The following is a 17,536-nucleotide window of genomic DNA, read 5'->3' as shown; positions in this document are numbered from 1 at the left end:
AATACATCATCCATTTATTGCCCGGTCTGTTTATCACCCATCCCCTCTCCCAGGCCTCCTGCATATCTTCTGTCTTAGGTTTCTACTTCTCTGTTAAACTCTTAAAATTTAACAAACTTTTAAAAAAAGCACACAGTTTAGATCTAGTTCACACAGTATATGCGGAATAAGACATATACTATAGTACTTACTTTCTTTCGGTTGCAATGGTTGCCCCATTTGTATGATCCATTTTCCTAAAAGCAAGAAACCCAGTAATAATTTGTCTTATATAAAACCGCTGATCAAGATGACAAGGTTCAGTGTCATGAAGGATATGTCTAATTGTTGATGTTATTAAATACTTGCTATGCTATAACAACATATAGTAATGTATCACATGATATTATAACTATGGGATTTACATAGGATTTAGTGGGAATGCTTAAGCAGTTTAAAAAAAACATTTAATTGTTCATGTCCACATGGCCAATGGCCAATAGCGTTGGTTGCAAGTAATGATGAATTCTGCATTATACATAGATGCGCAAACTCATTGGTGTTAGAAACTGGATGGATTTTCCACTACACGTTTCTCAACATCTCTCCTCGCAGGACATTCTTCCACATATTCACTCATCCCAAAGGACCATGTGCAATTTTGACTTACCATTTATCCATGAACCCAGAGCTCTAGGACCTAATAAAAAAAAGGATTAGACTCATAAAATGACATTTTAAAAATTCCAACTCAAAGTCTTACTCTTAAAATGGTGCCAACAAAATTTGTATAGAAATAAAATGATAGAAATTAAAACAGAGTTATTGGAAAAGAAAATGAATACGGTAGAAAGTCAGATAATTTACCATTGATGCAAGGTGCCACAGATCCATAGCCAATGCGCTCAGAGTAGCCAATGCTCAGAAGTCCAAACGGTACTGTAAGGTGCTGCATCTTGTGGATGCTGAAGCCACCACCATAGCTATATTCTCCCCAAGAGTACTCTGATCCAGGGAATACCTTCCACTTAATTTCTCCTGGAGCTTTCCCATCAAAAGTGATTCCTGGTGCCGCCAAAGTCTTGGTTAAAATAATAGCCAGATTGGTTTCAAACTTGGCTTGTCCAGTAAGTTCATAAGTGAAACAAAATTGTTCAATGTCAGGTACGTTGGTAAGGAAAGGGTCAAAGGATTTATCTTTGAATGTCCCACCAGTGCCATAAAACATGACCTGAATCTTGTCACTTGCGTGGATGGATAGAGGTGATGTTTGTTTAATTTCAATCTGGATCACTTCTCCAGCTTTCACATTTTTGGTTCTTTTTTCTGTCCCAGATTGGTGATCAATGCGTGTGTTTTGGGAAGCCACAACAAATACAACATCAGACTTAGGCTGGAAGGACAAGGGCGGCACAAAGAATGTGGTTCCCCAGCTGTCAACAGGTAAGAGCTGTTCATAGACGTGGTCACATTCTCCATTTTTTTTAGAGCAGGTGTGCCCACTCAGGACTGCGACAGGATGTCGAGAAATCACCTTAGTGCCTGAAAGGTCATCTGGGCTCTGAAACTGGACAGCTTGGAATGGTTCCAGGGTCAGTGTTAGTTTGCTACTCTTTGGGTAAACCTTTCCTTGGAAATTTACAGCTCCTTTTAGGTAGACATCAACAGTTGTGCTCTTATCGTATGCGACCACAGAGAACTCTTTGTATGTGGACTCAGGTCCCCACGGAGGGGTAATTATATAATACTGAACTCCCAACTGATGCACTGGGTAAAGTAAACTTGTATCAGCACTGGCATATTTATAGTTACGCGAAACCACTGCAATGTCAGCATCAGCTTTAATCACCACGGAATGCGGAAATTTGCCAGTCCCATGCATCTCTACAGGTTCTGCAATAGGAATTGTCACTGTTTCCCCTTTCCCAACCTTTAGGTGTTTCTTAAAGTTAGATTTGTTAATGGTGACAGAGACCGAGGTGGATGGTGAGTTGCCGGTAACCAGAAGCTCCAGTTGAGGAGTCTCCTTGGGGTTGTGATTCTGCATAAACACTGTGATAAACTCTTTGCCCATGGGAGTCACTGCTCCAGGCCCTGAAAAAGAATACAGTCAGCATGAGAATTTCATCATCCTCTGTTAAGTAAAATGTTAGATATAAATAGCTCCAAGGTACATAACACCAACCATTTAATTACATTAAGACCCCTCATACACAAGAAGAGTTTATGCAATGCAAGATGGGACACGGGGGGTTATTTATAAAAGTCTCTCGGCTGCAAATTGGGGCCACAATTACAGTAGTGTAAACACAGGGAACCAGGTTTCTAATCTGCTTTGGGATTTTTTTGCTTTGATAAATCTGCTTCTGTTTTTCCCCAGGTTTAGAAGCTAAGGATTCTGACTAAATAAATAAGAGAAATGTGTAAGAAAATGGATAAATGAAATAAGATGAGTGCCATGCTGTTTTATACTTAACAGATATTTCATACGTACTCACCACTTGGCTTCTTATTTTTTCCACCAGGTAACGTTGTTTCAGTGATTATTATTTCTGAAACATGAAGGAATATGTTAAAATGGTAGTACTGATGGACTCTTATTTCATATGCCTTGTTATCTGCTATCCCCTTGCTCACTATCACATTGCTATATTGTTCTGCTGATTTAGATCACAGGTGGGTACAGTTGTATACACACTAACTTTCCACAGAGCAAAAGCAAAAACATCTATGTGTTGGTACTGAACATGATGACTTCATTGTGAGCTATTGCTGGTGTTCCCCACAGTTTGCCTTGGTTATGGGGAATATTAGTGGGGCTACAACACAGTTCCACAGCTGAAGGGAAAATACAAGAAAATGCTAAATGTGCCATTAATGACTGGCAATTAAGGCTGTTATAGAAAAGATATGTATCAATTGTCATTTATCACATGTGAAAGGCGTAGCATGTCCTGCTTATTGGCAGGCTTTTATAAAGTTTGGTCCAGATGTACTAAGCGGTGCTACCTTCCAGCTAAATCACTTCAACGAGCAATAAGATGCCCCGTGTATTAGCACCACTTAGAAATGATTGCCTTGTATTGCTACAGTGAATCAGGAATGAAGTATTACTTAGCGGGCGTTATTCATTAAGCTGCAATAGGGCTCAGAGCCGCCAACAGGGGGAAGAGCTGGGACAGTTGTCTTGGGCCCGGAGGCTGCGGGAGACCTGGGCGGCTGGAGTTGGACCCGACCTCTGGCCTGGGTTGGCATCTACGTGTCCAGTTGCCAGGCCCCAGATTCTCCCCCCCCCCCCCACTGCAGCAGACCTCTCTCTGATGCTGTTACAGCCTCCCATGTAGCCCCGCCCCCGCACAAGAAGTTCGGCGGCTGCACTGCGCGGCTCCGAATGTGCGCGCGCGTGATGAGTGGATGTGATGTTCAGGAGGAGGGGAGGTGATGTGATGTGCAGGGGGGGAGGTGATGTGTAGGGGGGAGGTGATGTGTAGGGGGGAGGTGATGTGCAGGGGGGAGGTGATGTGATGTGCAGGGGGAGGTGATGTGCAGGGGGGAGGTGATGTGCAGGGGGGAGGTGATGTGATGTGCAGGGGGAGGTGATGTGCAGGGGGGAGGTGATGTGATGTGCAGGGGTGATGTGATGTGCAGGGGGGAGGTGATGTGCAGGGGGGAGGTGATGTGCAGGGGGGAGGTGATGTGATGTGCAGGGGGGAGGTGATGTGCAGGGGGGAGGTGATGTGCAGGGGGGAGGTGATGTGCAGGGGGGAGGTGATGTGCAGGGGGGAGGTGATGTGCAGGGGGGAGGTGATGTGATTTGCAGGGGGGAGGTGATGTGCAGGGGGGAGGTGATGTGATGTGCAGGGGGGAGGTGATGTGCAGGGGGGAGGTGATGTGATGTGATGTGCAGAGGGGAGGTGATGTGATGTGCAGGGGTGATGTGTTGTGCAGAGGGGAGGTGATGTGATGTGCAGGGGGGATGTGATGTGATGTGCAGGGGGGAGGTGATGTAGTGCAGTGGCAGGGGATGTGATGTTATGGGGAGGGGCAGGGGATGTGGTTTGCAGGGGATGGGATGCGATGTGCTGGGTGGGAGGGGTTTTGATGTGCAGGGTCGGGGGGTGTGAAGGGGGGTTGGTGATGTGTGTGATGTGCAGGGGAGAGGTGTGTGATATACAGGGGTGGGACGGGATGTGATGAGCAGGGGGTGATGTATGTGTGATGTGCAGGGGGGAGTAATGTGTGTGACGTGCAGGGGGATTTATATGTGTGTGATGTGCAGGGGGGAGTAATGTGTGTGATGTGCAGGGGGATTTATATGTGTGTGATGTGTGTGATTTGCAGGGTACGCGATACAGATATTTCAAACATACTCACCATTTGGCTTCTTATTTTTTCCACCAGGTAACGTTGTTTCAATGACAATTATTTCTGAAATATGAAGGAATATGTTAAAATGGTAGAACTGATGGACTCTTATTTCATATGCCTTGTTATCTGCTATCCCCTTGCTCACTATCACATTGCTATATTGTTCTGCTGATTTAGATCACAGGTGGGTACAGTTGTATACACACTAACTTTCCACAGAGCAACAGCAAAAACATCTGTGTGTTGGTACTGAACACGATGACTTCATTGTGAGCTATTGCTGGTGTTCCCCACAGTTTGCCTTGGTTATGGGGTATATTAGTGGGGCTACATCAGAGTTTCAACAACACATGGGAAAAGACAAGAAAATGCTAAATGTGCCATTAATGACTGGCAATTAAGGCTGTTGTAGGTAAAATATTAATCAGTTGTCATTTATCACATGTGAAAGGCGTAGCATTCCCTGCTTATCCTGCTTATTTTCGAAAACTGGATTTCCCAAAACAAACTGTTTTTAAACACTGACAAGACTGTAACAATGGTATTTGGGACCAAGACTAAATTTGTAAAGCTTCCAGTGACTGAGCTCCTGATTAGAACCAACGCTAACACCACCCTAACACCTGTCCCTAGTTTTAAATACCTGGGCTTATGGTTTGACTCCCACTTAACATTCGGGATGCACATTGATACCCTGACAACCAAGACCTATGCCAAACTAGGGGTACTTTACAGGAACAAATCCTCCCTAAGTCTCCTGGTCAGAAAGCGTATTGCACAGCAGATGCTAATGCCAATTATTGACTATGGAGACATAGTATATGGCTCGGCTCCTCAAACCCACCTTAGCAAACTTGACACCCTCTACAATTCAATTTGTCATTTTGTTCTCCAATGCAACTACAACACACATCACTGCGAAATGCTCAAAGAACTAGATTGGTCATCACTCGAGTCTAGGCGCAAAGTTCACCTTTCCTGTCTCACCCTCAAATACTTTCTGGGCAAGCTACCCAGCTACCTGAACAAGCTCCTCACCCCTACCACATGCAGCACCTATCACCTGAGATCAGACTCCAAAAGACTATTCATGGTCCCAAGGCTCAACAAAGTATCCAGACGTTCCTCCTTCTCCTTCCGTGCACCCCAAAACTGGAACAACCTACCAGAGACTCTCATATCCACCACCAGCTTAAGTTCTTTCAAATCTAAGGCTGTCTCACACTTTAACCTGGTCTGTAACTGTTTCATACGCTCATAATATATATTTTCTTTAACTGTGCACGCAATGTCTTGTATATAATGTATACCTTGTTCATTTATGTAACTGTACTTGTAACCATGTATTTGTTTTACTCTGTGCCCAGGACATACTTGAAAACGAGAGGTAACTCTCAATGTATTACTTCCTGGTAAAATATTTTATAAATAAATAAATAATATTGGCAGGATTTTATAAAGTTTGGTCCAGATGTACTAAGCGGTGCTACCTTCCAGCTAAATCACTTCAACGAGCAATAAGATGCCCCGTGTATTAGCACCACTTAGAAATGATTGCCTTGTATTGCTACAGTGAATCAGGACTGAAGTATTACTTAGCGGGCGTTATTCATTAAGCTGCAATAGGGCTCAGAGCCGCCAACAGGGGGAAGAGCTGGGGCAGTCGTCCCCGGCCCGGAGGCTGCGCGGGACCTGGGCGGCTGGAGTTGGACCCGACCTCTGGCCTGGGTTGGCATCTACGTGTCTGGTTGCCAGGCCCCAGATCCCCCCCCCCCCCTGCAGCAGGCCTCTCTCTGATGTTACAGCCTCCCATGTAGCCCCCGCCCCCACACAAGAAGTTTGGCGGCTGCACTGTGCGGCTCCGAATGTGCGCGCGCGTGATGAGTGGATGTGAAGTTCAGGAGGAGGGGAGGTGATGTGATGTGCAGGGGGGAGGTGATGTGATGTGCAGGGGGAGGTGATGTGATGTGCAGGGGGGAGATGTGGTGTGCAGGGGGGGAGGTGATGTGATGTGCAGGGGGGTGATGTGATGTACAGGGGGGGAGGTGATGTGATGTGCAGATGGGTGATGTGGTGTACAGGGGGGGAGGTGATGTGATGTGCAGGGGGTGATGTGGTGTACAGGGGGGGAGGTGATGTGATGTGCAGGGGGTGATGTGGTGTACAGGGGGGAGGTGATGTGATGTGCAGATGGTGATGTGGTGTGCAGGGGGTGATGTGGTGTGCAGGGGGGGAGGTGATGTGATGTGTAGATGGTGATGTGGTGTGCAGGGGGGGAGGTGATGTGATGTGCAGATGGGTGATGTGGTGTGCAGGGGGGGAGGTGATGTGCAGGGGGGTGATGTGGTGTGCAGGGGGGAGGTGATGTGATGTGCAGATGGTGATGTGGTGTGCAGGGGGGAGGTGATGTGATGTGCAGGGGGGTGATGTGGTGTGCAGGGGGGGAGGTGATGTGATGTGCAGGGGGGTGATGTGGTGTGCAGGGGGGAGGTGATGTGATGTGCAGATGGGTGATGTGGTGTGCAGGGGGGGAGGTGATGTGATGTGCAGGGGGGTGATGTGGTGTGCAGGGGGGGAGGTGATGTGATGTGCAGATGGGTGATGTGGTGTGCAGTAGCAGGGGATGTGATTTATGGGGAGGTGATGTGATGTTTAGGGGAGGTGATGTGATGTTTAGGGGAGGTGATGTGCAGGGGAGATGTAATGTGAAGAGGAGTTGATGTGATGTGCAGGGGATGCGATGTGCAGGGGGGGTGTGATGTGCAGGGGATGCGATGTGCTGGGTGGGAGGGGTTGTGATGGGGAGAAGTGATGTGCAGGTGATGTGATGTGCAGGTGATGTGATGTGCAGGGGGGTGTGATGTGCAGGGGGGTGTGATGTGCAGGGGGGTGTGATGTGCAGGGCAGGTGAAGCTCCGCGGGGGATGTGATGCGCAGGGGAGGAGATGTGACATGCATGGGAAGGGATTGGATGTGCAGAGGATGGGGTTGTGAAGGGGGAGGAGGTGTGCAATGTGCATGGGTGGGAGGGGATGTGATATGCAGGGGTGTGATGTGTGTATAATGTGCAGGGGGGAGTAATGTGTGTATGGGGGTGATGGGGGAGTAATGCAGGGGGGTGATGTGTGTGTGATGTGCAGGAGAGGTGATGTGTGTGTGATGTGCAGGGGGTGATGTATGTGTGTGTGTGTGTGTGTGTGTATGTGGATGTGCAGGGGGGATGTGTGTGATATGCAGGGGAGATATGTATATGTGGAGGGGGGAGATGTGTGCGATGTGCAGGGGGGTGATGTGAGTGAAGTGCAGGGGGGTGATGTGTGTGAAGTGCAGGGGGGTGATGTGTGTGATGTGCAGGGGGGTGATGTGTGTGATGTGCAGGGGGTGATGTGTGGATGTGCAGGGTGGGGATGTGTGTGATGTGGAGGAGGGGGTATTATGTGTGTGATGTGGAGGGGGAGTGTTATGTGTATGGGAGAGAGGTGGGGGCAAAAGGAAGAGAGTTGGAGGCATGGGAGGGAAGAGAGAGGCGGGTGGGAGAGATGTAGTGAAGAGAGAGGTGGGTGGGAGAGATATAGGGTGGGAGGGTCTCGCAAGGCCACGACACTGGGATGGGGGAGTGGGAGAGAGAGGTGGGTGCGAGAGGGGAGTGTGAGATAGAGGGGAAGCCTCACAAGGCCATCGACACAGGGGGTGGGTTGCTTGTGGAGGGGACTGCCCAGGGGAAACTGTAGTCCTTGGCCCCAAGAAAGCTGTCTGTGGTCCTGTAAGGCTGATCAGGGGGTATCGCACAGAAGCCCCCATTGTCTTTTATTGGAGTTTCCATACCATAGTTTCCGTACCATAGTGCGCCGATCGGCACTATCGCATCTTAATGAATAACCTCTATTGACTATGTTTTCCAGTTATGTTATGGATGTCCTATTTTTAGGGCCTTAAAGCAACATAATCAATATAGGAAGTTATCATGCAGAACATCTCATTACAGATGTGTTTATATAGCAGACATGGAGGAACAACACTCAGTATTATATTACAATACTATGTAGAATATAGCATTGTAATATAATACTGAGTGGTTTTCTACCTGTTGTTGGTAATGTATGTTACTTGTTTTTTCATGGAAGACATTGGCTATAATGCTTATGGTATCACTTTTACTGGGAGTGCACAGATAACGTACAAAGGGCAAAAACTGGTATTTAGTATCTAGCTCTGACAAGAATGGTATCTGCTGATGGATATATGGTTCATGCAGTAACTTTCTCACTATCCCCTCTCCCAGGCCTCCTACATATCTTCTGTCTTAGATTTTTACATTTCTGTTAGACTCTTAAATTCAACAATTTTTAATAAACACAGTTTAGATCTAGTTCACACTGTATATACGGAATAAGAGCTATATTATAATACTTACTTTCTTCCGGTTTCGGTGCTGTTGTTGGTTGCCCCTTATGTATGATCCATTCTCCTAAAAGCAAGAAACACAGAAATAATTTGTCTTTGTATAAAATCGCTGATCGAGCTGACAAGGTAAAACGTTAGATATAAATAGCTCCAAGGTACATAACACCCAACCATTTAATTACATTAAGAACCCTCATACACAACACGAGGTTATGCAATGCAAGATGGGACACGGGGGGTATTTATAAACGTCTCTCAGCTGCAAATTGGGGCCACAATTACAGTAGTGTAAACACAGGGAACCAGGTTTCTTATCTGCTTTGGGATATTTTTGCTTTGATAAATCTGCTTCTGTTTTTCCCCAGGTTTAGAAGCTAAGGATTCTGACTAAATAAATAAGAGAAATGTGTAAGAAAATGAATAAATGAAATAAGATGAGTGCCATGCTGTTTTATACTTAACAGGTATTTCATACGTACTCACCACTTGGCTTCTTAATATTTCCACCAGGTAACGTTTCAATGACTATTATTTCTGAAACATCAGGGAATATGTTAACATGTTAGAACTGATTGATTCATTTCCTATGCCGCACCTTGTTATCCTCTATCCCCTTACTCACTAACATATCGCTGCCACAAAGGACGATGATACAGACATTCCCTTTCTACTCTCTGTCTTATACATCTTCCACTGATCAAGCACGAGGTCTCAACAATATTTATTTAAAGCAGCAGAACACCGTGCGCTACGGCCCATCTTTTCCCCTCTTTCTTTGTTATAGGATAGAAGCCGGGGGTCGCCGGAGCTGAACACCATTCATTTCAGCTCCAGAGACTCACTGTTCCCAGAGATACTTACCTCCGTAGGTGCTGCCGGTATCGCTGAGGAGTTTAACGGTCCTGGTCACGCTGGCCAATAGGAAGCCGCGCCGGAAACATTATGGCTTCCTAATGGCCCATGTGACGCGCACCTTTAAACGCCGCCATTATATTCGGCACACAGTTTCTCTGCTGCATAGATACCTGCACTGCTACAGAGGTAAGTGTTTATGGTTGCGGGGGCCCCCGGAGCTGATATTAAAGGGGTTTAGCTCCCCTAATACATCATCCATTTATTGCCCGGTCTGTTCATCCATCCCCTCTCCCAGGCCTCCTGCATATCTTCTGTCTTAGATTTTTACTTCTCTGTTAAACTCTTAAAATTCAACAAACTTTAAAAAAAGCACACAGTTTAGATCTAGTTCACACAGTATATACGGAATAAGACATATACTATAATACTTACTTTCTTTCGGTTGCAATGGTTGCCCCATTTGTATGATCCATTTTCCTAAAAGCAAGAAACCCAGTAATAATTTGTCTTATATAAAACCGCTGATCGAGATGACAAGGTTCAGTGTCATGAAGGATATGTCTAATTGTTGATGTTATTAAATACTTGCTATGCTATAACAACATATGGTAATGTATCACATCATATAACTATGGGATTTACATAGGATTTAGTGGGAATGCTTAAGCAGTTAAAAAAAAAACATTTAATTGTTCATCATGTCCACATGGCCAATGGCCAATAGCGTTGGTTGCAAGTAATGAGGAATTCTGCATTATACATAGATGCGCAAACTCATTAATGTTAGAAACTGGATTGATTTTCCACTACACGTTTCTCAACATCTCTCCTCCCAGGACATTCTTCCACATATTCACTCATCTCAAAGGACCATGTGCAATTTTGACTTACCATTTATCCATGAACCCAGAGCTCTAGGACCTAATAAAAAAAAGGATTAGACTCATAAAATGACATTTTTAAAATTCCAACTCAAAGTCATACTCTTAAAATGGTGCCAACAAAATTTGTATAGAAATAAAATGGTAGAAATTAAAACAGAGTTATTGGAAAAGAAAATGAATACGGTAGAAAGTCAGATAATTTACCATTGATGCAAGGTGCCACAGACCCATAGCCAATGCGCTCAGAGTAGCCAATGCTCAGAAGTCCAAACGCTACTGTAAGGTGCTGCATCTTGTGGATGCTGAAGCCACCACCATAGCTATATTCTCCCCAAGAGTACTCTGATCCAGGGAATACCTTCCACTTAATTTCTCCTGGAGCTTTTCCATCAAAAGTGATTCCTGGTGCCGCCAAAGTCTTGGTTAAAATAATAGCCAGATTGGTTTCAAACTTGGCTTGTCCAGTAAGTTCATAAGTGAAACAAAATTGTTCAATGTCAGGTACGTTGGTAAGGAAAGGGTCAAAGGATTTATCTTTGAATGTCCCACCAGTGCCATAAAACAAGACCTGAATCTTGTCACTTGCATGGATGGATAGAGGTGATGTTTGTTTAATTTCAATCTGGATCACTTCTCCAGCTTTCACATTTTTGGTTCTTTTTTCTGTCCCAGATTGGTGATCAATGCGTGTGTTTTGGGAAGCCACAACAAATACAACATCAGACTTAGGCTGGAAGGACAAGGGCGGCACAAAGAATGTGGTTCCCCAGCTGTCAACAGGTAAGAGCTGTTCATAGACGTGGTCACATTCTCCATTCTTTTTAGAGCAGGTGTGCCCACTCAGGACTGCTACAGGATGTCGAGAAATCACCTTAGTGCCTGAAAGGTCATCTGGGCTCTGAAACTGGACAGCTTGGAATGGTTCCAGGGTCAGTGTTAGCTTGCTACCCTTTGGGTAAACCTTTCCTTGGAAATTTACAGCTCCTTTTAGGTAGACATCAACAGTTGTGCTCTTATCGTATGCGACCACAGAGAACTCTTTGTATGTGGACTCAGGTCCCCACGGAGGGGTAATTATATAATACTGAACTCCCAACTGATGCACTGGGTAAAGTAAACTTGTATCAGCACTGGCATATTTATAGTTACGCGAAACCACTGCAATGTCAGCATCAGCTTTAATCACCACGGAATGCGGAAATTTGCCAGTCCCGTGCATCTCTACAGGTTCTGAAATAGGAATTGTCACTGTTTCCCCTTTCCCAACCTTTAGGTGTTTCTTAAAGTTAGATTTGTTAATGGTGACAGAGACCGAGGTGGATGGTGAGGAGCCGGTAACCAGAAGCTCCAGTTGAGGAGTCTCCTTGGGGTTGTGATTCTGCATAAACGCTGTGATAAACTCTTTGCCCATGGGAGTCACTGCTCCAGGCCCTGAAAAAGAATACAGTCAGCATGAGAATTTCATCATTCTCTGTTAAGTAAAACGTTAGATATAAATAGCTCCAAGGTACATAACACCCAACCATTTAATTACATTAAGAACCCTCATACACAACACGAGGTTATGCAATGCAAGATGGGACACGGGGGGGGGGGGGGGGTTATTTATAAAAGTCTCTCGGCAATTACAGTAGTGTAAACACAGGGAACCAGGTTTCTAATCTGCTTTGGGATTTTTTTGCTTTGATAAATCTGCTTCTGTTTTTCCCCAGGTTTAGAAGCTAAGGATTCTGACTAAATAAATAAGAGAAATGTGTAAGTAAATGGATAAATGAAATAAGATGAGTGCCATGCTGTTTTATACTTAACAGATATTTCATTCGTACTCACCACTTGGCTTCTTATTTTTTCCACCAGGTAACGTTGTTTCAGTGATTATTATTTCTGAAACATGAAGGAATATGTTAAAATGGTAGTACTGACGGACTCTTATTTCATATGCCTTGTTATCTGCTATCCCCTTGCTATATTGTTCTGCTGATTTAGATCACAGGTGGGTACAGTTGTATACACACTAACTTTCCACAAAGCAACAGCAAAAACATCTGTGTGTTGGTACTGAACATGATGACTTCATTGTGAGCTATTGCTGGTGTTCCCCACAGTTTGCCTTGGTTATGGGGTATATTAGTGGTGCTACTTCAGTATCCACAGCAGAAGGGAAAAGACAAGAAAATGCTAAATGTGCCATTAATGACCGGACATTCAGGCTGTTGTAGAAAAAATATTTATCAATTGTCATTTATCACATGTGAAAGGCGTAGCATGTCCTGCTTATTGGCAGGCTTTTATAAAGTTTGGTCCAGATGTACTAAGCGGTGCTACCTTCCAGCTAAATCACTTCAACGAGCAATAAGATGCCCCATGTATTAGCACCACTTAGAAATGATTGCCTTGTATTGCTACAGTGAATGAGGAATTAAATATTACTTAGCGGGCGTTATTCATTAAACTGCAATAGGGCTCAGAGCCGCCAACACGGGGAAGAGCTGGGGCAGTTGTCTTGGGCCCGGAGACTGCGGGGAAACTGGCCGACTGCAGCTGGAACGGACCTCTGGCCTGGGTTGGCATCTACGTGTCCAGTTGCCAGGCCCCAGATTCCCCCCCCCCCCTGCAGCAGGCCTCTCTCTGATGTTGCAGCCTCCCATGTAGCCCCCGCCCCCACAGAAGAAGTTTGGCGGCTGCACTGTGCGGCTCCGAATGTGCGCGCGCGTGATGAGTGGATGTGATGTTCAGGAGGAGGGGAGGTGATGTGATGTGCAGGGGGGGAGGTGATGTGTAGGGGGGAGGTGATGTGTAGGGGGGAGGTGATGTGATGTGCAGGGGGAGGTGATGTGATGTGCAGGGGGGAGGTGATGTGATGTGCAGGGGTGATGTGATGTGCAGGGGGGAGGTGATGTGCAGGGGGGAGGTGATGTGCAGGGGGGAGGTGATGTGCAGGGGGGAGGTGATGTGATGTGCAGGGGGAGGTGATGTGCAGGGGGGAGGTGATGTGATGTGATGTGCAGAGGGGAGGTGATGTGATGTGCAGGGGTGATGTGATGTGCAGGGGGGAGGTGATGTGCAGAGGGGAGGTTATGTGATGTGCAGGGGGGAGGTGATGTGATGTGCAGGGGGGAGGTGATGTGATGTGCATGGGGGAGGTGATGTGATGTGCAGGGGGGAGGTGATGTACAGGGGGGAGGTGATGTGATGTGCAGGGGGGAGGTGATGTGATGTGCAGGGGGGAGGTGATGTGCAGGGGGAGGTGATGTGATGTGCAGAGGGGAGGTGATGTGATGTGCAGGGGTGATGTGATGTGCAGAGGGGAGGTTATGTGATGTGCAGAGGGGAGGTTATGTGATGTGCAGGGGGGAGGTGATGTGATGTGCAGGGGGGGGTGATGTGCAGGGGGGATGTGATGTGCAGTGGGGAGGTGATGTAGTGCAGTGGCAGGGGATGTGATGTTATGGGGAGGTGATGTGATGTGCAGGAGGGGATGTGGTTTGCAGGGGATGGGATGCGATGTGCTGGGTGGGAGGGGTTTTGATTTGCAGGGTCGGGGGGTGTGAAGGGGGGTTGGTGATGTGCAGGTGAGGGGGGGATGTGCAGGAGGGATGTGTGTGATGTGCAGGGGGGTGTGATGTGAAGAGGAGTTGATGTGATGTGCTGGGGATGTGATGAGCTGGGTGGGAGGGATTGTGATGTACAGGGTAGGGGGGATGTGATGGGGAGAAGTGATGTGAAGTGGAGGGGGTGATGTGTGTGATGTGCAGGGGAGAGGTGTGTGATATACAGGGTGGGACGGGATGTGATGAGCAGGGGGTGATGTATGTGTGATGTGCAGGGGGTGATGTATGTGTGATGTGCAGGGGGGAGTAATGTGTGTGATGTGCAGGGGGATTTATGTGTGTGTGATGTATGTGTGATGTGCAGGGGGGAGTAATGTGTGTGATGTGCAGGGGGATTTATATGTGTGTGATGTGTGTGATTTGCAGGGTACGCGATACAGATATTTCAAACATACTCACCACTTGGCTTCTTATTTTTTCCACCAGGTAACGTTGTTTCAATGACAATTATTTCTGAAACATGAAGGAATATGTTAAAATGGTAGTACTGATGGACTCTTATTTCATATGCCTTGTTATCTGCTATCCCCTTGCTCACTATCCCATTGCTATATTGTTCTGCTGATTTAGATCACAGGTGGGTACAGTTGTATACACACTAACTTTCCACAGAGCAACAGCAAAAACATCTGTGTGTTGGTACTGAACAAGATGACTTCATTGTGAGCTATTGCTAGTGTTCCCCACAGTTTGCCTTGGTTATGGGGAATATTAGTGGGGCTACTTCAGAGTTTCAACAACACATGGGAAAAGACAAGAAAATGCTAAATGTGCCATTAATGACTGGCAATTAAGGCTGTTGTAGGTAAAATATTAATCAGTTGTCATTTATGACATGTGAAAGGCGTAGCATTTCCTGCTTATCCTGCTTATTTTCGAAAACTGGATTTCCCAAAACAAACTGTTTTTAAACACTGACAAGACTGTAACAATGGTATTTGGGACCAAGACTAAATTTGTAAAGCTTCCAGTGACTGAGCTCCTGATTAGAACCAACGCTAACACCACCCTAACACCTGTCCCTAGTTTTAAATACCTGGGCTTATGGTTTGACTTCCACTTAACATTCGGGATGCACATTGATACCCTGACAACCAAGACCTATGCCAAACTAGGGGTACTTTACAGGAACAAATCCTACCTAAGTCTCCTGGTCAGAAAGCGTATTGCACAGCAGATGCTAATGCCAATTATTGACTATGGAGACATAGTATATGGCTCGGCTCCTCAAACCCACCTTAGCAAACTTGACACCCTCTACAATTCAATTTGTCATTTTGTTCTCCAATGCAACTACAACACACATCACTGCGAAATGCTCAAAGAAATAGATTGGTCATCACTAGAGTCTAGGCGCAAAGTTCACCTTTCCTGTCTCACCCTCAAATACTTTCTGGGCAAGCTACCCAGCTACCTGAACAAGCTCCTCACCCCTACCACATGCAGCACCTATCACCTGAGATCAGACTCCAAAAGACTATTCATGGTCCCAAGGCTCAACAAAGTATCCGGACGTTCCTCCTTCTCCTTCCGTGCACCCCAAAACTGGAACAACCTACCAGAGACTCTCATATCCACCACCAGCTTAAGTTCTTTCAAATCTAAGGCTGTCTCACACTTTAACCTGGTCTGTAACTGTTTCATACGCTCATAATATATATTTTCTTTAACTGTGCACGCAATGTCTTGTATATAATGTATACCTTGTTCATTTATGTAACTGTACTTGTAACCATGTACTATTTGTTTTACTCTGTGCCCAGGACATACTTGAAAACGAGAGGTAACTCTCAATGTATTACTTCCTGGTAAAATATTTTGTAAATAAATAAATAATATTGGCAGGATTTTATAAAGTTTGTGTGTGAAGTGCAGGGGGGTGATGTGTGTGATGTGCAGGGGGGTGATGTGTGTGATGTGCAGGGGGTGATGTGTGGATGTGCAGGGTGGGGATGTGTGTGATGTGGAGGAGGGGGTATTATGTGTGTGATGTGGAGGGGGAGTGTTATGTGTATGGGAGAGAGGTGGGGGCAAAAGGAAGAGAGTTGGAGGCATGGGAGGGAAGAGAGAGGTGGGTGGGAGAGATGTAGTGAAGAGAGAGGTGGGTGGGAGAGATATAGGGTGGGAGGGTCTCGCAAGGCCCCAACACTGGGATGGGGGAGTGGGAGAGAGAGGTGGGTGCGAGAGGGGAGAGATGGGGATGTGAGATAGAGGGGAAGCCTCACAAGGCCATCGACACAGGGGGTGGGTTGGTTGTGGAGGGGGGCCCAGGGGAAACTGTAGTCCTTGGCCTCAGGAAAGCTGTCTGTGGTCCTGTAAGGCTGATCAGGGGGTATCGCACAGAAGCCCCCATTGTCTTTTATTGGAGTTTCCATACCATAGTTTCCTTACCATAGTGCGCCGATCAGCACTATCGCATCTTAATGAATAACCTCTATTGACTATGTTTCCAGTTATGTTACGGATGTCCTATTCTTAGGGCCTTAAAGCAACATAATCAATATAGGAAGTTATCATGCAGAACATCTCATTACAGATGTGTTTATATAGCAGACATGGTAGAACAACACTCAGTATTATATTACAATACTATGTAGAATATAGCATTGTAATATAATACTGAGTGGTTTTCTACCTGTTGTTGGTACTGTATGTTACTTGTTTTTTCATGGAAGACATTGGCTATAATGCTTATGGTATCACTTTTACTGGGAGTGCACAGATAACGTACATAGGGCAAAAACTGGTATTTAGTATCTAACTCTGACAAGAATGGTATCTGCTGATGGATATATGGTTCATGCTCTAACTTTCTCACCATCCCCTCTCCCAGGCCTCCTACATATCTTCTGTCTTAGATTTTTACATTTCTGTTAAACTCTTAAAATTCAACAATTTTTAATAAACACGGTTTAGATCTAGTTCACACAGTATATACGGAATAAGAGCTATATTATAATACTTACTTTCATTCGGTTTCGGTGCAGTTGTTGGTTGCCCCTTATGTATGATCCATTCTCCTAAAAGCAAGAAACACAGAAATAATTTGTCTTTGTATAAAATCGCTGATCGAGCTGACAAGGTAAAACGTTAGATATAAATAGCTCCAAGGTACATAACACCCAACCATTTAATTACATTAAGAACCCTCATACACAACACGAGGTTATGCAATGCAAGATGGGACACGGGGGGGTTATTTATAAACGTCTCTCAGCTGCAAATTGGGGCCACAATTACAGTAGTGTAAACACAGGGAACCAGGTTTCTAATCTGCTTTGGGATATTTTTGCTTTGATAAATCTGCTTCTGTTTTTCCCCAGGTTTAGAAGCTAAGGATTCTGACTAAATAAATATGAGAAATGTGTAAGAAAATGAATAAATGAAATAAGATGAGTGCCATGCTGTTTTATACTTAACAGGTATTTCATACGT

At 45.5% G+C, this 17,536-nt stretch overlaps 2 protein-coding genes across 2 annotated transcripts in view; both read right to left on the bottom strand.

Annotated features, from left to right (window-relative positions):
• Positions 1-17,536, bottom strand: part of LOC142498145 (uncharacterized) — an 86,608-nt gene that overhangs the window by 26,109 nt on the left and 42,963 nt on the right. Inside the window, exons 13-18 of the mRNA XM_075606652.1 lie at positions 8,762-8,815; positions 4,354-4,407; positions 2,478-2,531; positions 847-2,073; positions 650-679; positions 192-236 (exon numbers count right to left, since the gene is read on the bottom strand). Coding sequence (XP_075462767.1) covers positions 192-236; positions 650-679; positions 847-2,073; positions 2,478-2,531; positions 4,354-4,407; positions 8,762-8,815 — 1,464 coding nt within the window. The remainder of the gene's footprint in view (positions 1-191; positions 237-649; positions 680-846; positions 2,074-2,477; positions 2,532-4,353; positions 4,408-8,761; positions 8,816-17,536) is intronic.
• Positions 9,221-17,532, bottom strand: LOC142496627 (IgGFc-binding protein-like). The gene is made up of 8 exons (XM_075603288.1): positions 17,517-17,532; positions 17,068-17,121; positions 14,501-14,554; positions 12,321-12,374; positions 10,695-11,921; positions 10,498-10,527; positions 10,039-10,083; positions 9,221-9,285 (listed from the first exon to the last, which is right to left on the bottom strand). The coding sequence occupies exons 1-8, from the start codon at positions 17,530-17,532 to the stop codon at positions 9,221-9,223; spliced, it is 1,545 nt and encodes a 514-aa protein (XP_075459403.1).

This window comes from Ascaphus truei, chromosome 6 (assembly GCF_040206685.1).
Source record: "Ascaphus truei isolate aAscTru1 chromosome 6, aAscTru1.hap1, whole genome shotgun sequence".
Taxonomy (NCBI): Eukaryota; Metazoa; Chordata; class Amphibia; order Anura; family Ascaphidae; genus Ascaphus; species Ascaphus truei.
Note: the sequence above shows the minus strand (reverse complement) of the source record. Positions and strands in the feature narration are given on the sequence as shown.